At 36.2% G+C, this 22,861-nt stretch overlaps 2 protein-coding genes across 2 annotated transcripts; both read right to left on the reverse strand.

Moving 5' to 3' along the window:
* Window positions 1-3,657: 3,657 nt before the first annotated feature.
* Window positions 3,658-21,554, reverse strand: si:dkey-24p1.1 (uncharacterized protein LOC556718 homolog). The gene is made up of 17 exons (XM_049583936.1): window positions 21,075-21,554; window positions 20,183-20,257; window positions 19,672-20,079; window positions 18,220-18,501; window positions 16,890-17,144; window positions 16,409-16,672; window positions 16,025-16,321; window positions 14,265-14,555; window positions 13,289-13,558; window positions 12,299-12,562; window positions 12,067-12,142; window positions 11,916-11,979; window positions 11,690-11,811; window positions 11,406-11,463; window positions 6,481-6,575; window positions 6,328-6,394; window positions 3,658-5,949 (listed from the first exon to the last, which is right to left on the reverse strand). Exons 2-17 carry the CDS (start codon window positions 20,229-20,231, stop codon window positions 5,734-5,736), a joined length of 3,078 nt encoding a protein of 1,025 aa, XP_049439893.1. The 5' UTR covers window positions 20,232-20,257; window positions 21,075-21,554; the 3' UTR covers window positions 3,658-5,733.
* Window positions 21,555-22,694, reverse strand: irgq2 (immunity-related GTPase family, q2). Its single transcript, XM_049583967.1, has one exon. The coding sequence runs from the start codon at window positions 22,692-22,694 to the stop codon at window positions 21,555-21,557; it is 1,140 nt and encodes a 379-aa protein (XP_049439924.1).
* Window positions 22,695-22,861: the final 167 nt, after the last annotated feature.

Here is a 22,861-nt window from a genome sequence, read left to right on the forward strand (position 1 = left end):
TGCCATTTGAAAGAAAGGATCCTGGACTTTAAACTACTAGGAGACTTCACCAGATCTCACTTTAGTTTTATTGCAGTCAGCTGAGCTCAAAAAGTCTGCAGCAGTGGAGGCAGAAACTGCACTGCAGGCAACTTATTTAAAGTCAGTAAAACACACTGGTGGCTTCAAGGTTAGCTCTGAGCTTTTGTCACTGTAATTTCTTTGGTTTCTCTTTACTGAATATATGCAAAGCTAAACAAAATAACCATTAAAGGTATTTTGAATAAATATAGTAGGTAGTTACCCCACAATCAACCATAACAGCAAATACTCCCTTCAAACTCACAACCTTTATTCTTCTACGTGGTTCAATACTATAGAAAAATCCTGCCACATTTAATTATTGTTGATATTTAATATTTCAATGCTAACTTTGTCAATTTATCAAATAAAACCTTTTCGCAGAGGAAAGAAGCAGTTACACACTTTGTCTGAATTTTTTTTATTGACAATTTTGTATTTATTTTGTGTTAAAGTTCCAGCATGTAAGATTTAGTGGCATCTAGATGTAATGATGTAGAACTGAAATTTCTCCCATATGCAAACCACAAAAACATGAACGGACCGATCTCGAGTTTTTTATTTGTCTGTTCTGGGCTACTTTAGAACAACATGGAGGACTTTGGGAAGAGGACCTACTCTGTCTGTCAGGTGATTATAAACTAATGAAATAATAATGAATATTAAATACCATTTCCATCAATAGATGCCCCTAAGCCCCACACACTGGACTATATGTAAATGTTTGTGCTTGTTTAAAAAAAAAGAAAGAAAGACAGACATTCTTTCTGCTCTTTGGTCGGCAGTTACATAGTTACGTACAAAAGCTGAATTCAAAGCCTGTCATGAAATGATGCAATATTCATATGACACATTGTTTTAACATGTATGTTTCAGAAATAAGCCTCAGTAAAGAACTGCTGCACAGCATAACAGTATTAAAGCTATTTCATCTTCTGCTGTTCATAAATGTCCTCATGTCAATAAATGTTTTATCTGCACGTGCATACTTTCTTGTAGAATGCAGGAATCTGTTTGGTACTTGTTACTACATGTTCATAAAAGCAAAAAGGCACTGAAAATGGTGTATTTGGAGTGAAAAAAAATTAAAGTGGTGAAATCCCAGTTAGAAAATGACTCTACCTGTACGGTAAGACTATGCCAGAAAAATTCCGTAGGATAGTGTGCCATAAAATTGTCATAATATAGCGTTTCATGAAGATATCATAGTATAGCATGTCAAAAAATGTCAAAGGATAGTGTGCCATAAAAACGTCATAGTATAGCATGTGATAAAAATGTCATGGTATAGTATGTCATAAAAACGTCATAGTATAGTATGTCACAAAAACTTCAAAGAATAGCATGTCAAAAAAAGTCATATTATAGCATGTCATAAAAAGGTCATAGCATAACATGTCAAAAACATGTTATAGTGTAGTATGTCATAAAACGTCATAGTATAGCATGTCAAAAAATGTCATTACTTAGCATGTCATTAAAAAGTAATAGTATAGTATTTCATAAAAATATCAGAGTGTTGCATGTCATAAAAATGTCATAAAATAGCATGTCATTAAAAAGTAATAGTATGGCATGTCATAAAAACGTCATAGTATAGCATATGAAAGAAATATATTGTGGCATGTCATAAAAACGTTATAGTATAACATGTCATAAAAACGTCATATTATAGCATGTCAAAAAAACGTCATAGTGTAGCATGTCAAAAAATTTCATAGTATAGCATATGAAAGAAATATATTGTGGCATGTCATAAAAACGTCATAGTATAGCATGTCAAAAAAAATGTCATAGTATAGCATGTAAAAAAAAAATAGTGTGGCATGTCATAGACGTCATAGTATAGCATGTGAAAAAAATATTTTGTGGCATGTCATAAAAACGTCATAGTATAGCATGTCATAAAAACGTCATAGTACAGATTGTCATAAAAATGTGATAGTGTAGCATGTCATAAAAATGTCATAGAATAGCATGTCAAAAAAACGCCATAGTATAGCATATAAAAAAATAGTGTGGCATGTCATAGACGTCATAGTATAGCATGTCAAAAAATTTCATAGTATAGCATATGAAAAAAATATTTTGTGGCATGTCATGAAAAAGTAATAGTATGGCATGTCATTAAAACGTCATAGTATAGCATGTCATAAAAATGTCCTAGTATAGCATTTCATGAAAACGTCATAGTATAGCATATGAAAAAAAATATATTGTGGCATGTCAAAAAAACGTCATCGTATAGCATGTCAAAAAATATCATAATATAACATGTCATAAAAATGACATCGTGTAGCATGTCATAAAAATGTCATTGTATGCCATGTCATTAAAACGTCATAGTGTAGCATGTGATAAAAATGTCATAGTATAGCACATGATAAAAACGTCATAGTATGGCATGTCATAAAGACGTCATAGTATAGCATGTTAAAAAAAACGGCATAGTATAGTATGTCACAAAAACTTAAAAGAATAGCATGTCAAAAAAAGTCATAGTATGGCATGTTATAAAAATGTCATAGCATAACATGTCAAAAACATGTTATAGTTCATAAAAACATTATAGTATAGCATGTCATAAAAAGGTCATAGTATAGCATGTCAAAAAAATGTCATAGTATAGCATGTGAAAAAAAATAGTGTGGCATGTCATAAAAAAGTCATAGTATAGATTGTCATAAAAACGTTATAGTGTAGCATGTCATAAAAATGTCATAGAATAGCATGTCATTAAAATGTCATAGTTTAGCATGTCATGAAAAAGTAATAGTATGGCATGTCATAAAAACGTCATAGTATAGCATATGAAAGAAATATATTGTGGCATATCATAAAAACAGCATAGTATAGCATGTCATAAAAACGTCATATTATAGCATGTCAAAAAAAGTCATAGTAAAGCATGTCAAAAAAAGGTCATAGTATAGCACGTCATAAAAATGTCATATTATAGCATGTCATAAAAATGTCATTGTATAGCATGTCAAAAAAACGTCATAGTATAGCATGTCAAAAAAAATAGTGTGGCATGTCAACGTCATAGTATAGTGTTGTTTATTCAATAGCGATGATGTGAAGGTGATGAAGGAGACTCCGCTGACACCGTCTTGCTTGTATATAGAAAAGTTTATCGCAAGAAACTTAGCTGAGGAAGACCTGCTCCACTATGTAAAGGTGGACTTTGCTAAACTCCAGGCCAAATCTCAGGGTAAGCTTGGGGAAGAGGAGATCAGAGGCCTGGCCTCCAAGACGTCTGAGTATGCTGAAATCCGTCTGCAGTCCCGAGGAAGCAACAGGGACGCAACGGAAAAGACACTGATGGTCTTATACAGTAGTAGACAAAAAGGTTAAGGATCAACGATAGAAAAAATAATATTTGAAACACAGGATCATGGGCTTTAAAGTCTGCAGCAGTGGAGGCAGAAACTGCACTGCAGGCAACCTCATTTAAAGTCAGCAAAACACACTAGTGGCTTCAAGGTTAGCTCTGAGCTTTTGTCATTGTAACTCGTTTTCTGTGTTTTTCCTGAAAATTGCAAAACAAAATAACCATTTAAATCATTTTGAATATATATATATTTTTAGTAGATACCCCACAATCAACCATTACAGCAAATTCTCCCTTTAAACTCACAACTTTTATTCTTCTATGTGGTTCAATACTATAGAAAAATGCTGCTACATTTAATTATTGTTGATATTTAATATTTCAATGCTAACCTTGTTAAATTATCATTATAAACCTTTCTGCAGAGGAAAGAAGCAGTTACACACTTTGTCTGACTTATTTTATTCATTTTGTATTTTTTTGTGTTAAAGTTCTGGTATGTAGGATTTAGTGGCATCTAGCAGATGTTGCAGAACTGAAATTTCTCCTGTGTGCCAAGCACAGTAACACAAATGGTCCTATCTAGATTTTTTTATTTGTCTGTTCTGGGCTACTTTAGAACAACATGGCAAACTTTGAGGATGAGGACCTGCTCTGTCTGTATGTAGACATAAACAGCTCATTGTGAGGCAACAAAAACACAATGATTCTTATTTGTCAGGTGATTATAAAACTAATGAATACGTAGTTATGAATATTATTTACCATTTCCGCCTATAGATGCCCCTAAATCTCACACACTGGACATTTTAAAATGTTTGTGCTTGCATTAAAAAAAAACAAAGAAAGACATTGTTTCTGCTCTTTGGTTGGCAGTTACATAATTATAAACAAAAGCGGAACTCAAAGCCTGTTATGAAACGGTACATTATTCATATGACACATTGTTTTAACACGTATGTTTCAGAAATAAGCCTCAGTAAAGAAATCCTGCACAGCATAACAGTATTAACCCTTAGATGCATAAGTGGGGTCAAAAATGACCCCAGGGGTTGTTTTTCTTCAATATCTATGGAATTAAAAGTTTTTATCATTTCATATTCCAGGTATTCCTCATAAAACATGTTTTTGACATGAGGTCATTTGCATTTTTAAAAAAAATTATATACATTTTAAGAAATTATTGTTTTTGTATCACTACCCCTCTCTTCCATAAGTGGGGTCAAAACATGACCCCAAGCATTTCCTGGATGATGGATGGATGGAATATCAAGGGTTAGACCTAGGAATTTTTGATTCTTATCAACTGTGACTGTCAGGTATACATTTACTGTCGCACTTAAACATCTAATGCCAGCAGTCTCACCACCCAGGAGGATTTTTATACAGCAACATATATGTTAGTATTATATTTGTTTTATATCTTGGAATACATATGATGGTATAAAATATGAACTTATTTTTCCACATGCATGACTTTTATGTGATAAAGTATAGTATTATTGTCATCAAATTAGCCTACTTTGTGGTTAGCTGACACTAGCTTACTTAACTTAGCTAGTGTTAGCTAACTACAATATAGTTACTAGTTAGCTAACTACTGTGTAATGTTAGTACTGTAATGTTAGCTAGCTAACATTACAGTACTAACATTACTGCATTTGTTGTGTAGAGATAAGCAGCCTTACTATGATATTTATAGCTTCCTTGTAATAAAATCTAACCATTAGTGTGTGTGTGTGCGTGCGTGCATGTTAGGTCTATTATGCTATTATTGATTATTCAATGATGTCATTTGTGTGTGTGAGTGTGTGAGTGTGTGTTTGTGAGTGTGTGTGGTTAGCTACATTACTGCATTTGTTTTGTAGAGATAAGCAGACTTACTATGATATTTATAGCTTGCTTGTAATAAAATCTAACCCGTTAGGTAGCCTATTATACTATTATTGATTATTCAGTGATGTCGTTAGTTGTTAAAATGTTAATAAAAAGTGATAAATGAACACGTCAAACATGAAATTATTCTTTTGTTGACCAAAATATAATACAAATCATCATCTTTAACCAAAATGAAAGAAACTGCTTAAGTTTATCACATAAAATGCATTGATTCTAACTGGGGTCATTTTTGACCCCACTTATGGAAGAGTGTAGGTATTGGTAGGTCATGCATCTAAGGGTTAAAGCCATATAAATATGTACATCTGCTGAAGTCTGTTTGGTGCTTGTTACTGAATGCTCATAAAAGCAAAGAATGATATATTTGGAGTGAAAAAACAATAGAGTGGTAAAACCCGAATAAGAAATTGGCTGTGCTTGTAAAGTAAGAGTATGTAAACTCAGAGTTTGACCTCAGAGTACTGCGTCTTGTCTTCATCAGAGCTGCTCGAGTCTCGTCTGGCTCTCTGATGTCCAGGCTTTGCCGTGAAGTTCACCTGTGAGTAATTGAGCTCTACTTCATCCTCACTGGTGTCTGTGTCATAAGCCAGTGGATCTGGAGCTTTGGCTGTGCGTGCTGCGTTGACATTCTCATAGTCCTCCAGCTTTTCTTCAATCTAGGATGGTAACAGTTGTAACCTGATCATTTGTGTCATAACTTCTGACAGTATCTGGATTTTATGCACAGCTAATGTCATGTTAATACACTTGAAGCTTGTAAGGACTGTAAGATGATGTTTTCCTTGATTAAATCATTTATTACAGGTAATTTATTTCTAACAAGGAAACATCTTTGTTACAGTACTGTTGGCACACATATGTACTATACAGAGCATGATTCTGGTATAGCTTTTCTGTAATTTTCTTTATAACCACAGGCATGATATGTATCAACCGTTTATGTGATTTACACATTAAACATAACTGTCTACAATGTTCCACTGTAATAAACTGATCATGACACATGAAAAGAATGTGGTTCATATGTTTCTGACCTTTTTAGGTGGCTTGTGCTTTGACACCATGGCATACACATCCTCTGCTGCTTTTGCCTGTTTGTTCCTAGAAGAACAAATAACATCAGACATTTGGCATTCAATAATACCTTTCTTGTTCTGGTTTTTGTATGAAAAAACATATATTCTCACTTTTGCTCATTTCCAAAGTATAATGACGCGTAGTTGAGAGAATCATCCTGTGTTTGTCCACCTTGCTGTCTGACTGGCTTTGGTGCAGAAGGACCCTGAGCAGATGCAGACCGAAGACATCAGTGAATGTACAGCAGCAACTGAATCAGTTCATTCATGTCTTAAAATGGAAACTGGGGGTTGCCTGGTCATTCAGTGCTCCACAATACTGAATACTGAATGATTACTGTTCTGACAAACAGCGAGGACAGAGTTACAGCTCAGTGGGCAAAGCAACAGCTTAAATAATTAAAGGACACATCCGCCTGTCTAAAGTAGAGCTACACAAATGACCGAAGCCAACGCAGATGTTTGCATATTGGTCTTGCAAACAGTAATATTATTGTATGTGTTAAACTAAAATGGTATGGATGCCATTAAAAAAAAGTCGTAGCATAGCATGCCTTAAAATATATCAAATATAAAATGTGGTGTGAAAAATGTAACAAAAAAACAAACAAACAAAAAAAAGAAGAAGCCATTAAAGGGTCATCATAGAAAATGTCAGAAAAAAAGAAATAGTACAGTATGTCATAAAAAAAAGTAATATTCAAAAAATCAAATCAATTTCAAATACAGTATGTCATAAAACTATCACAAAAAGTTGTGGTATAGTATTCCATAAAAAATGCCATTAAAGACATTCCTTTAAAAGGTCATAATATAGTATGCAATGGAAAATGTCAGAAAAGTCATCGTGGTAAAATGTCATAGTATAGTATGTCATAAAAATGTATAATTTGGCATGTTAACAATTTCATAATATAGTACATAATAAAATGTCACAAAAAGTCACAATATAGTATTCTGATGGAAAAAAAAGTCTTAAAAACATTGTAAACAATGTCACAGTGTAGTATGTCAAAGATAATGTCAGAAAAAAAACTCATGGTAAAATGTCATAAAAAAGTATGTCATAAAAAAGTATATAAAATAGTATGTGGTGGTATGTAAGTATAATATTTTTTTAACAAAAAGTCATAGTATAGTATGTTATGAAAAATTGATAATATGGTATGTCATAGAAAAAGTAAAAAACGTCATAGTACCTTAGGCCATGACAGTATATGTAAGACAACATCATAGTATAGTATGTCTTAAAAAAAATTCATAATACAGTATGTTAGAAAAGGTGTCAGGAAAATGTCATAGTATAATAAGCCATAAAATGTCTTTAAAAAAAAGTTTTCTCTTGTAATACAGAACATCCTAAAATTATCACAACAAGTCATGGTATAGTATTACATTAAAAATGTCATAATAAAGACTGTCAGAAAAAATACCACAAATAGTAGACAGATACATAAAAAAACATTGTAAAAATGTCATAGTATAGCATGGCATTAAAAATGTCAGGAAAAATGTCATAATAAAGTAAACTCATATAAACAAAATATGTCTGGAAAAAGTCAGAGTATAGTATGCCATAAAAATAAAGATCATAAAAATTCATCGTATAGTACGTCATAAAAAATAATAGTATAGTATATATGATATGGTATGTCATGTGAAGAATCAGGGAAAAAAAGCCAAAGATGTTTATCATATGTCAGAAAAAATGTCTATGGTAAAATGTCATGGTATAGCTATCATAAAATGTGGTAAAAAATGTCACGGTACACTATGTCAATAAAAAATGTATCAATTTCATAAAATAGTTCACCCTAAAAACATATATAAAAAAGGTCATAGTTTAGTATTCCATTAAAAATGTCATACTAAAATATGTCAGAAAAAATGTAAAAAACATCACAGAACAGTATGTGATAAAATTATTCAAATCCATTTCATGACATAGTGCTTCCTAAAAATGTCCCAAAAAGTAATAGTCAGTCTATAGTCAAGTATAGTATTCCAGTGAAAAAATGTCATAGTATGCCATGTCATAAAAAAGATAATAAAAAGTCATATTATAGTATGTCATGAAAAATAATATTATAGTGTGTCATAGAAAATACCAAGAAAAAAATTCATAGTGAAAAATGCCATAAAAAAAATTCAAGACAATTTCATGATATTCATCATAAAAAAAAGTCACAAAAAAACATAGTGTAGTATTCCATTTAAGAAAGTAAGTAAATATGGTAATCATATAATTTGCCCTAAAAAAGTCAAAGTATAAAATTAATAATATGGTGTGTCACACAAAAAGTAAAAAAAAAAAAAAAAAAGTTTGCCATAAAAATATGTAACACAAAATCATTTTATAGCTTACTATAAAAAAATATGAAAAAATGGAAAAAAAATATAGTTTAGTATGCGATACAAAAAGTTAAATCAATTTCATAATATATGATGCATAAAATGTCACACAGTAGTAACAGTGTAGTGTTATATTATAAAAAAAATCATAGTATAGTATGTCAGAGAAAGTGTCATAGTGTAGTATGTCATAAAAATTTGGATACAGCGGTACCTGATAATTACAGACCTGTTTCCAACCTGCCATTTTTAAGCAAAATTTTAGAAAAGATTGTTTTTAACCAGTTAAATGATTTTATGATTTCTAATAATATTGGTGACGTATTTCAGTCAGGTTTTAGAAAAAATCACAGCACAGAGACAGCACTGGTCAAAATTGTTAGTGACCTCAGGTCCAACATGGATAAAAGATTAATCTCTGTTTTAGTCCTGTTGGACCTGAGTGCAGCTTTTGACACAGTGGATCACACAATTCTTTTAAACAGACTCCAAAACTACATTGGCATCTCTGGTACTGTTTTTAACTGGTTTAAAACATATCTGAATGGTAGGAAATTTTATGTGAGCACTGGGGAACGCTCATCAAGAACCTATGAAATGGAATGTGGCGTTCCCCAGGGCTCAATTTTAGGTCCTACACTTTTTAATCTCTATATGTTACCGTTAGGAGATGTCATCAGGAGACACAGCATTAACTTTCACAGCTATGCTGATGACACACAGCTTTACATGGCCGTGTCTCCTGATGACACAGGGCCCATTGATGCCCTTTTTAACTGCATTTTAGACGTCCAGTCCTGGATGGCAGACAACTTCTTGCAGCTCAACCAGGACAAAACTCAGGTCTTAGTCATCGGTACAGGTCCAGAGAGAGAGAAACTGGACAAACTCCAGGCACTGTCTTTTAATCCCTGCAAACAAGTTAAAAATCTGGGTGTTACATTTGATTTTAATCTCAGTTTTGAATCACACATACGAGATGTTACCAAAAATGCTTTTTATCATCTTAAGAACATCTCTAGAGTGCGCCAGTTTCTCTCTCAAGCTAATGCAGAGACTCTTATCCATGCTTTTATTACCTGCAGAATTGATTATTGTAATGCCCTCCTCTCTGGTCTTCCTAAAAAGAATATCTCACAGCTTCAGCTGCTGCAAAATTCTGCAGCACGCATGCTGACGAAGACCAGAAGGAGAGCTCACATTACACCAATTTTAAAATCTCTGCATTGGCTATCTGTATCTTTTAGAATAGATTTTAAGGTTCTTTTATTAGTTTATAAATCTCTTAATGGTCTTGGTCCTTCTTATTTATCTGATTTGCTTTTACCATATGAGCCCAGTAGAGCCCTCAGGTCCTCAGGTAGTGGTCTTTTAATAGTTCCCAAAGTTAGAACCAAAACATACGGTGAGGCATCATTTCATTACTATGGCCCCCATCTGTGGAACAGTCTGCCTGAGGACCTGAGAGCAGCACCTACTGTTCATATTTTTAAAAGCAAACTAAAGACCTACCTTTTTAGTCTGGCTTTTAGCTGATCTTTTGCTTTATTCTTCTAGCCTCTCTTTTAGTTTACTCTTTTAATCTTATGTATTTTACTCCATTTTAGTCTCTGAGCTACTATCCTATGTTTTAACACTTTTTGTTGTGTGTTAAATGTGGGCTGGGACGGTGGGTGGGTGGGGTTTTGTATTTCATTTTGTATTTTATTTTGTACCCCCTGACCCTTTCCTGCTTGTGTTCTGTAATGTACAGCACTTTGTGATACATTTTATGTATGAAAAGTGCTCTATAAATAAAGTGATTGATTGATTGATCGATTGATAAACAAATTCTAAAAAGTCATTATTTAATACGTTAAAAAATATGTCATAAAAGGCAGGGATATAGTATGCCAAAAATAATTATATGGCACAACATAAATTATGTCATATAAAAGCCATAGTATAATATGCCATGAAAAAGAAATATGAATTTCACAATATAATAACAAAAATTCATAAAAATGTAAAAAATAAATAAATAAATAAAATGTTATAGAATTTGCTAAAATTGCCATAGAACAATATGCCATAGTAAATGTCTGGGGGAAAATGATAGTTTAATAGCATAAAAATTGATAATATAGTATGCCATTTTTTTTTTTTTTAGAATATTGTATGTCATAAAAAAGAACAGCAGAGTTTAGTAGAACAACAAGCTATGTCTTTTAATACCTCGGAAAATTGCATTCTAGACTTTTTACTACTTAACTGATTTTTTAGGGCCTTAATTGTCGCTCAATCAATTGATCAACTTTTAATATTTTTTAAGACCTCGCTGACAACCTACAGGATGACACTAAAGTTGGAGAACATTAAGGGGTTTGCACAAAACTGTTTTTAAAAAAGAATGGTGCAGAGAGACGCAGCATGCAACTTCCAATAGGAATATTTCATTAGACTTCCTCTACCTGGAAAGCACCCATATCATTCATACTCCATGCCAGGTTTCCAAACCCAGGCTGAGCTAACCCTGAGGACACACTTCACAGGCTAAATGTAGTACCCACAAGTACTTGTGTAAAATTGGCAGACCTCCCCTGTAATAAACTCATTGAATTGTGATATGAAGTCTGCCATATACAACTGTTTTCATGCACTGTTGTGGTAATGAACTGCTGTGAAACTTGAATTGCTTGACTCACTTGTTTTCCTGGAGGCAGATTCACAGTACAGTAAACAGTGCTGATGTTAGACGCAGGCCTGTGGAACACCAATGACGACAAGAACATAAACATGCATACTCAGTGACTGACTATAAGATATGACAGGGAACACTCTCATTGTGCCATTCTTGTCTGAAGGATCTTAAATGGATGCTTTGACTCCAGCATGTGCAGCAGCACCCAGCTCTCTGTCCGACAGAGTGTGCCTTGTCTTGGGTGGGGACAGTGTGTGTGTGTGTGTGTGTGTGTGGTTGCTGTCTTACGTGCTGTCTGGAGGAGGCTGGCATCGTGGCTGGTCTGGCAAGAGGTCATCTCTGCTCCTGAAAGGCTCTGCCGTGCCGGGATGGTTCATCTGATTCCTCCTCTTGGCGCCATTCCCAAAACCCTGAATTGGTATACACATACAAGCGTGCACACACAAAGATGTGTCATGTTTGTCCAGATCTCTTCAATAAAGCAGCATGAAAGGTTGCAAAAATGAGTCATCACCAGCAAACCAAAACAGGGCGGTGTGTTCTTAGCTCTTTGCTGAACTGATTTCCGCCTCCTGTGTCTGAAAAACATAAAGAGACATGACAGTGGTTATACATTCCAATTACACATGCCAGATCTGTGAAATGAATTTGTTTTCATAGTTTACCTGTAGAAAAAGACAATCACAAAGATGAGCAGAATAAGAAGAACAATGACGATGAGCACGGCCTTCAAAAGGCTTCCTGTAGATCAAAGAGACCGAGCATCAGAATAGAAAAACAAATGTGAGAACAAGTAGCACAGTTTCAACTGGCTGTGACTTTATCAGAGGGAGTCTGATTTCACAATACCTACAACACATCTACCATATTAAAGCAATATACTTTAAATTCACTCACGGTCAAACATGTGGACCGGGCTGGACAATCTTTCATAGACTTCATTTTTGGCGATGCAGTAGTAGCTTCCCGGTTGATCTGAATACACTGTGAAATTCTGACGTTCAGAGACCTTTTCATCCTTTTTGTTCTTGTTTATCTTGTACCAAAAGTACTGTTTGATCTCAGGATAGCTGTCACTGCTGCAGCTCAGTGTCACAGAGCTCGTCCCGTCACTGTCCTGCTGCTCTGCTGCTCTTGTGATCTTTGTGTGTTTTGGAGGATCTAAGCAGGGAAATTTAGGAGACAGGGAACCAGGACATTAGCTCAGTGTTAAAGTTTACAGAGGAACGACAGTGTGTCAGTGTTTGAATTTTTTGACATGCCCTGGTGGCTGCAATGAACCACCCACACCTTTAAATGTGTGCTAAAAGATAATTTTTTCCCGTGTAATGTAATGAATGGTAAATATTATTTTGAAGTAGCGATGGTCAGATTTGTTGACTAACAGTTATTGTCTACATCACATTTAAAGGTGCCCTGTGGAGCGATATTCTAAAGAGTGGGTGCCCCCTTTTCTGTATCTTTTGAACACACACAAGAGCGCACAAGTAGGCGTTCAGGCACACTGTTTCACAATGCATATTCCTGTTAGGTTCCAGGTCTCTTCAAGTTATTGACAGTTGTTGGTGGTAAAGCAGCAAGAAATTTAGCAACAGAAAAAGAGCACATTTTGTTTCCACCCCCACCAGAGGGGAAAACAATTCATCACTCAGTTTACTTTGTATTAAGTGAAGATGACTCGTTACTTACGTCTGCTGGCAAACCAACTGCCCAAACAAAGAAGAGCCTTTTAAGCTTATAAGCAGTGTTGGACCTAGCACATGTGGTGGCCCAGTGCCCTCTCCCATATCATCTGTCTGCTCTGAGACAGCCCAATCTGTATTTACAATTATGTGTTGTATCTCTTAGTTCATCCACACACCACCCTGCATGTATCAGTCCACTCACATCTGACTTTAACCTCAGCTTGCTGTGATTTTCCAGTTCCAATCTCATTACTGGCTGCACAGCTGTACCACCCTCTGTCAGAGGGACTGACAGACTTTAAGTCAAAGGAACGCGTCTTCCGAATGACTACATTCTTTCCATTGACCATCTTCATCCAGGTGATGGAGGTCACTTGTGGTTGAGAATGGGCACTGCACTGCAGCGTCAACGTCCTGTTTTCATCCACAACAAAGTCGGGCGTAGCTTGTACGGTCACGTTTTTGGGATGATCTGCGTTTACCAAACATATCATGAAAAAGAGAAGAATCAGATCCAGACATCGTCAGATATAATGACCTGTATGGTTATCACTATCATGATCCAAAACATTTAATTTAAGGTTACCACAGAAACTATTAAACTACTGCGATTAATAATTGCATACTATATGTTTTAATTTTGTCAGAGGGGGACAGTTTAAGGTATGTATTTGTCCATGTGGATGGTGGACATTAAAATGTACAACTGCTAATTCAGAAAAATGGTAATTTTTGAGTTGCAATAGGTGCATTATACCTTAAGGTGGTTTGTCAAAACAAAAACTGAACATTTAAAGCTTTAAGTTAAGACTATTTCATTGAACTATATTTTACTCAGTGGTGGAATAATAATTGGGGTTTAAATAAAAGTAACAATTCTACACTATAAAAAAATAAATGAATTAATACATCTCCAGTAGCTACTTTCTGCCTCTTATTATACAGGTGTGTCTTGTGTCCACCCATTGTACACGATAATTCAACCAGAACCACTGTACTAATAACTTTACACATAATCAAAATGTCTTAACATGGAAAGAACAGATGATAAAGATCTACTTTTGCCCTTTAAAATCAAATTGTTTTTCTTGTACTGAGATTAAATAACTATATGGAAAGTTTTGGTTTTGCTGATTTGTTTGATGAGCAAAAACACAATGCACCACTGAATCACTCACATTTCACCACCAACGTCCGTGTTTCGCTCCTATTTAAACCTTCACTGCTCTTGGCTTCGCAGACGTAAGAGCCTGTGTGGGCTGAAGTTACATTAAATGTGTGATTGAGAGTGTTGGGGTGTGAATCATCAAGTTGAGTGACAAACACTTCTGGACGCTGAGGATTTGATGAGGAAGTCCTTGTAAGGGTGAGCTCTGACAGTGGGAAGCTCTCCACAGTGCAGGTGATGGTGATGAGCTGACCTTCCTTGACCTCAGTGTCCATAGACAGGTTGGGTATGGTGGGAGGATCTGTAGAGAGGAAGCAGTTGTGTGATTTTCAGGCGGATTCACGTTCATTTTTTCAACAAGTGGCAAGATATTACAAGAGCAGCCCACAAACAGGAAGTCAACCTCCGTCTTGAAGGCTTAAAGTTTGACGCTTAATGTTTCATCGCTCAGCGGCAGAGACAAGGGCATAGGTTTCATTTCAGGAGGGGGCATCAAACAAATCTGAGCATCAAACACTCAATTTCCTGCATTCTGATAAATGTTGTTCACTAAGTTATGGCGGAAATGGCTTTATCTATGTAGAAGAAAACACAACATTCAGGTGATATGTAGCAAGTCAAAATAACAATGTAATGGAACATAATCCAGTAAGGATCGCAGCATTCTGTATCACTGTCAAATATTATCTAATTTATAGATAGTCTGGCCTGTAGTGAGTTAGCCAGCACAGGGCAGCTGCCTTTTCATATCACTTAACAATCAATATGTTTCATTTGACACTAGCACTGTAACATTATGATCTCACGGTGAAGCACCTGCAAGACAACAGCCTGGATTTTCATGTACTCCAGCCTCAGTGCCATGTCCTCTGACAAACAATGAGTCATCCAAAATACACACCAGCAATTATACTGTTGCATGTAAAGCAGGTGGAAACAAAGCACACAAACACCAGTAGAAATTATTTCCCATCCAGAAGATCAGATGGAAATTAAAGGCTATCTGATTGAAACACACATACAATTAATAATGACATTAGCGTAGGGAAAAGTCGTAGGGACATATTCCCATCGTCCCAAACAAAAATTCTGCCTATGGGTAGAGAGTTAGATGTACGGATCGATACCACTCTCACAACTGTCTGTTAAATATACAGCTTCAACCAGCAGCAGTTTAGCTTAGCTTAGCATAATGACTAGAAACAGCTAGCCTGGCTGTGTCCAAAGGAAACAAACTCTGCAAACCAGTATCTCCAAAGTTCACTAAGTGACACATTAATTAATCTGTATAGAAACTAGAATGTAAAAATCAGAATTTGCCATTTTATGCAGGGCTATGTGCTGGACCTTTTGTAGGCTGGAAGCAACTGCTTTTTTGTAAAATGGCGAATTGATTCAAACATTTTAATTTGTCAGTTTTAGAGGTGCTTGGAGGTAGATTACCATTGTTCTCACACAGAGCCAGGATAGCTGTTTCCTGTGTTACGCTAGACTTATCTAACCAGCTGCCCGCTCTCGCTTCATATTAACCGCACAAATGTGAGAGCTGATTTTATCTTCTCACGCAGATTAAAACTCTGCCAGAAAACGATTAAGCATGTCTTCTAAAACGCTACTTTACTGACTTTCAAAAGACATGAAATGATGAAAAAATACAGAATGTAAAAATCATATTGCGTAAAATCTTTTTTTTATATACTTAAACTTGATTTAAAAGTTAAAAGAAACTTCAGAATGACAGAAATTTTTCAGGGAAACACAGTTACTTACAGAGTACTTGTATATACACTTGCTCACTATTCTTCCCTGTACTGATGCGGTTGGTTGCGTTGCACATGTAATATGCTTCATCAGCTCTTTGTACATTGCCCAAATACAGAGTACTGTCATAAGTTGTGTTGGACTTCCACTGTAAGGAGTCAGTCTGTTTATTTGTGTTGAAGCGGTACCAGGAGTACATCTCAGCGGCAGGATTGGCATCAGTGATACAGGTGAATGTTAAAGATTCACCAACTTTCACTCTGTTATCCTCTTTACCCATGGATATGTTCGTCTTCCTCGGGCCATCTAGAGGGAAGAAATAACTTAGTATGCTTTTCTCTGTCATCATCGACGCTCTGATATACATGCACCACAAGGAGCTGTGAAACTTACATTGAACGTCAATATGACAAGGTGGGGATATTTCTCCAGTACCGACGGTGTTAGTGGCTTTACATCTGTAGAGGCCTCTGTCCTCAGGCTTGATTCTTTCAACAACATAATGGTGAGTCTTCGTTTGATTAATACTTGTCCCATTCAGAAACCACCAATAGGTTGTAGGTTGTGGGTTGCTTCTTTTCACGTTACATGTCAAAGTCATTTTATCTCCTTGTTTAACTACAGAAGGAGCTGAAACCTTTTCAATCTCAGGCAGATCTGAAACAGAAGATTTAATTATTTTGTTAGGCTGATTCACAATAATAATGGACTGAGAATAATTTACTGTAAATCACAAGAAAATGTATCATTCGAGATTATTGTTATGTACAAATATCAGAGTACGTTGACAAAAAATGTACAGCGGCATTACAGAAGCTACCAAGAATCACAAACACACCAAAATACATTGAGGTAAAACACAGGAAGTACTCACATTCAACATTTATATTAACTGGTTTTGATTTTTGTTTGCCATGTGTATTTTGAGCCTCACAATGGTATTCTCCCCCCTGTGACTCCTTAATTGATGGGATCTCCAATACTGCCCCTGTTGTCATTTCCTTTTGTTCGTTTTTAAACCAGATGAATGTGGGGTCAGGACGTCCTTTTGCGGAGCAAGTGAGTGTCACAGTTTTATTTTCAACAACAGTATTAAGGCTTTTGTTAGCCTGTGTTTCTCTGGGACCATCTGTGTGAAAAAAATAAATACAAGTCAGGAGAAACTGGTCAACACAAAACATCGTTTATGTAAATCAAATATGCTTAAGAATAGAATCAAACTGTATTTGATTCAAGTCCAAGTAAAGATTTTTTTTAAATTGTCTAACAAAGAGGCAGAGCATGAATTTAGCACAAATATGTGACTTCAAAATTCAGATTTTTCTGATATATATATATATATATATATATATATATATATATATATATATATATATATATATATATATATATATAACTAAGCTGTTTATTTATTCAGTGCGCATGAAAACTGTGCCATGAAAGTTGTATTGCATGCCAGTTTTTGAGACCTTTCAAATTAAGTATCAGCTGCTCAAAACGTTCATAATTCCTTATCTTAATATTACTACTTAAAAGCACAACAATTAGCTTGTTAATTCTGTTATTAAAAGAAGAAGCATTTAAAAGCGGTGCAGATACAGCCAGTAGGCACTGTTAGTTTAAGTATTCTTTTCCAAATATTGCATGTCTAGTTTAGGTTTGACACACACAAAAATGCAATGTTTAATATTATTGACCATATAATTCAGAGGTATATAGTCTGAGTTGTGAACAAAACACTTGTCAACTGATCAGAGTTGAAAATGTAGGCCTGTTCCTACTGCTTAGTTTAAAAATGTTTCTGATGTTTTTCTGCAGAGACACTGCCCTGTGCCTGTATTATAATATTCTCTGTGCTCAGGACATTTGTGGGCATGTAACCCCCCCATGGCGCTCAGGTGAAGTCAGAGCTTTTACTTTCATTGGCGAGTATATTAATAAATAGTGACCCACAATCCTGCATAGTATACAGTACCTTTAACAATTACAAGAACAGCACCACAAAACATGAATAACTTAGGCTCATAAATCGTTACGTTGTATTTGCTCCTGTGTTAAAATACTTTTTGATTCATTTGAAAGGGCTCCAAACTTGGGTTTTGATTTTGAGTGCAGGTGCAACCCTTAGTGTACGTTTGTTTATATCCATAATAAATATGTCCACTGTAATGTAGACGTGACATAAATAAACCTTATGAACTTACATTCAACAGTTATACTGATATTTTGAATCAAATATTTGTCATCTAGTACTTTGCATGAAAACGTCTTCCCATCATCCTGCCAGTCGACTGGAAACCTGACTGTGGTGCTTTTCTGCTTTTCCTCTATTTGCTGAGGCTTTGAGGTCAGAGTTGGCGTCAGCTGTGTCAAACCTTCAATTTCTGGGTTGGAAGGACACGAACTTGAAGTAGAGCATGTGAGCGTTATAATGTCCGATTCGTTTAGAATGGGTGGTTTCTTGAAAGTGAGTGGGCATGGATTTTCTGAAAATATGAAAATGAGACAAAAGTATAATGGTGAATATCTACAGTATGACAAAGGTTAGTAAATTAGTATTAATACAGTATCACAATAAAAAATAAAAAAAACCCAATTCAATTATTCTTTTTCTGCATCAAATACTCTGCATAGATACATAGAAGTAGGTAGTAAAATGGATTAGTGATTTAGTAAAACTACACCAGAGTCATAATTGATGTCAATCAATTGAGTTAAAACTCATGAGCCAAGGAACCACAGAGTTCAGATTAAATCTTGAAACACAGTGCTTCCCAGCTGGTCCAGCCACTGGGTCCAGACTTTCCCTTAGTCATTAGTTCAAGGTCCACACAGTTTAATATCTTCAGCATCATACTTGTGCTTGGCCATGCCATTGGGCTAATTTGCTGTCTCTGTCAAGTAGCTGTCCGTTAGTCACTCACTCTACAGCAGGAAACTGCACTTCAAAATAAAACCTCTGTGTTGGGACTTCACTTGATTCCAAAATAAAGATTTTTTTTTTTTTAATTTTTTTTTTACAAACTCAACACGTTCGTGAGTCATTTGTGGTCCATTCAGGATGGACCCCCAACCCACATTTGGAACGTGGCCCACCAGTTGAGAACCAATGCACTAAATTATGTTATCTTAATCTGTCCTAGCATGGGACTGAAAAGAGGGTTAAGCAGGGTGAGCGACACGCACATCCAAAAAACTTTTACAGGTGCTGGATCAAAAAATCAAGCAAATAAAGCAAGAACCACACAGGAGATCTGCACACTGTATTAAAAGCTCCCAGTAATAGAGATCACTAACAGAGATCTTTGTCAGCCATTTTGAAAGGATTTCAAACAGAGATCTTTATTAACATAAATCTAAATTAGACTGGATGGTATTGTGTGTTCTCAAAACCTGTCTTAGAAACTTACATGAGATTTCAATGTGGCATTGAAAGACACACAGGAGAGGGAAGCAGTGCAGTCTCCCTCTGGATTTTTTTTTTTTAACATTTATTCTAACATTGTTTTTTTTATCTTCACCATATTTTTCAGTCTCAACCAATTCCACTCATTCTGCCTTCAGACCAGCTCGTCATCTCATAATGTTTGCATAACTAATCTTTTTGCTGTGTATTTTTTGAAAATATCTTCCAGTATTCTGATCATTCTACTTACCTATAACAGTAAGGATCACTGGTGGATCAGTTTTCCATTTATTTTTGACTTCTTTTCCTACAAATCTGAAAAGATAATCTCCATTGTCAGTTTTGCTCAGGTTACAGATTAAAATATTGCAGGACTTTGGTGGGTATACATCCCTCCAACTTGAAGGTGGAGAGCCGGTATATTTCACTCTGCCTTCAAAGTCTGAATTGACAGGACGTTCTGTGTAATTTGTGCTGTAAATGACAGTGCCCAACAATCCATCTTTGTCAGACCAAGTTGAATTCTTTATCCAAAACCAGTATGCTCCATCAGTCTTAATTTTCTGAGAGACTTTGCATTTTATTTCAACGCAGGACCCCTCGTTACCAGTCACAGCAGTAACCTCTGTTGTGAAGAATGGTTGGGCACAAGAACAATCTGTGGCAGTAAAAACACAAGTGGGAAAGTCAGGTATGTGACCTAAAATCAAATCTTGTTCAAACAAAACATTATTATCATAGTGGAGAAATAAAATTCCTACCTTTTATGAGGGCCAGAATTACAAACCACCCGACTGTCAGAGCATTCATTTTTGTGAGGCACTCAAGCTTGATATCTGAAACACAAAAAAAATGTGTGTACATTATTGTATACATCATAACAACATAGAGCCTTTTTTTAACTGTAAACTATATTTGCATTTTTTAAAATGCAAATGAGTTACAAGATTTTCTTCTTCCTCTTTTTTCTTTCTTCCTCAATTCAAGATTGTGGGGAATCCTCCAGTATTGCAAAAATATAAGTTATTTTTTCCCTCACACGTAGCAGAACGTGTCATTGTTTTCATTAAAAGACTGAGAGAAAAAGACTTCATTAAGAAATATTAAGGCTAAATGTGTTGCACTGTAGTTGTAATTGTCTGTTGTATACAGCTGAGCCCAAAACATAACTATAATTTGAGGCTTCAGGTTTCTTTTTCCATTATTACCTAAAATAGGACTTGGGGCAACATCGTATTTGACATCAACTGTTTGGTTAGATCACTTTCATCTGCTCCACCAGCCGTGCATTCAAAAAACATCCATAATACAGTACACAGAATATTTAGAGTGCAAACAGTAAAGTGCTTTTATTTTACAGATTTGGTGTTCTTAAATGCTCCACAAACAGTATTTACATACAAATGGCAAATCCTGTACATTTGTGGATACACCAAGATAACATGTTGTTGAGAATGCAAATCAACTGAATCAATTTTCCCATTCAATTGAAGGGCTTATTTAGAAATCAAAACTTTCTCTAGACACAGACATTGTACATCCTTCATGACTGAGATAAACCATCACAGACAGAGATAACTCATTCAGTGAAATCAGGCGGTCAAACACAGTAAGTATTTCACGGTGAAAGATACAAAATTAGCTTGTTCTTACCTCAGAGGATCCACTTATAGCAGCCTGCAGCACACACCATCCCTCCTAAAGTAAGAGTAAGATTTAAAAAAAGGAAGTTTTCACAGCTGACTTAAAATCTTGTGAAATTTGCATGCCCATCCATGCAAGCCTGAGAGCACAATCTTTTATAGACAAACTGATGAAGGTGATAATGTATTTTCTTCTTCAACTTGCCTGCTACAGTGTGCATACAACTTCCTCTCACTTCCTCTATTTAATGCCTTTTGTTAATAGTGAAAGCCGCTGTACAGGGTGGGCCAAGTCTTTTTCTGTTTGCAGAACATACGCTAATACAGTATTTAAAGTGTCCTTTTAATAATTTAAGCTCTGAAAAACAGTGAAATATAAACGTTTCTGCAGTACTGCATTAAAAGTGCCTTCCTTATATACCAAAACAGAAAAGTAAAGACAAACCACGCGTAAACAGGAAACGTTACACAAAGATAAAAACATTTTTCTTCATTTCCCCTCCACAAGAGCAACAGCCACTATCTTCTCAGCGTCAGCCGCCATTTCATCAATGGCGCCGTTTAAGGCTTGTAGCATGGCAGCAAATGAGCGGCTGGCAGAGCGGGCATGTCTGGGCATCGCCATCTCCACCAGCTTTGACGAAACCGTGGCCAAGTCCTTCTCTGCCGCCACCAGCCGCTTTTTCACTTCACCTTTACTGACCTCCACTGACAGGACACAAGTCCGCAGTCCTTTGAGCCTTGTGGGGTCCATGCCTCGCTGTCGGGCCAGCCGCTCGACTGATTCATCGTCCAGGCACAGTGATAATTGTGCTTTGGTTAGAATCCGCACTGCTACACTTGAGTCCACCATAGAGGCCACAAGGGGAACAGGAATAGCCGACACTCCACCAGATAGCGAGGCGGCAGCCCACACTAGTGCTTTGAATGCTTCTTTTTTCTGAGTGACCAGAGTGGGGGTAAGCGTCGGGAGAGCAAAGAGAAGGGCGTGGGCTCGGATCTCTGGAAGGTCTCTTCCCATGTCCTCCAACAGACCAGGGAAGTCAAACCTCTCCAGGGTGGAGGGTCTCACCAGGTAGACTTTCGGCAGTGTCACACCCTGTGATGTCAGCACGTCCACACTGGCTTTCCTCTTTTCTTCCAGGCTCTTTTCTGTGTCTTTTGCTGAAGCTAAGAGAATAAAGTACACGGTTTGCCGCTGCAGTGACCGGGCTTCCAGGAACACCTCCACACTGTTGGGTTGGGGCGTCTGTGTGAATGTCATGACGACAGCATTGTAGCGTGGGAACTTAAATTTATCCATGTATCCCTCAGGTTCAAATGGAGAGGTGGATGGGATGGGTGGCAGATCCCACAAGCGAAAGTCAGGATGTTTAGGGTTTGGGTAGCCTGCCACTTCCTCCGGAGCAACAGTGGACTGAGACGGCGCTGCTCCATCGTCCCCAGGACCAAGGCCTCGGAGGGAGTTTATAAAGGTGGCTTTTTCATCCCCACGGTCCCCTATCACAGCTAAGTTGATCCTGCTGATCAGGAGATCCTCAACTGCATCCTTGACATCTGATAACTTATTGAGTTCTATGGACTCTTTCAGGGTCTCAAGGAGGTTCAGGCTTTTCAAAACATCAGCCATGTCTGTGAACAGATGAAGATCACAATTATTTAATAATAAGTGCAGACCAGGAAGACCACATGGATACTTAAAGATATCTGCAAACGTTAAAGCCAATCTACTTTATCATACCGGAGATGTACCAATAGATATGATGACATCTAACATCATGAATAAAAACTAAAAAA

Source organism: Epinephelus fuscoguttatus, linkage group LG8 (assembly GCF_011397635.1).
Source record: "Epinephelus fuscoguttatus linkage group LG8, E.fuscoguttatus.final_Chr_v1".
NCBI classification, from domain to species: Eukaryota; Metazoa; Chordata; class Actinopteri; order Perciformes; family Serranidae; genus Epinephelus; species Epinephelus fuscoguttatus.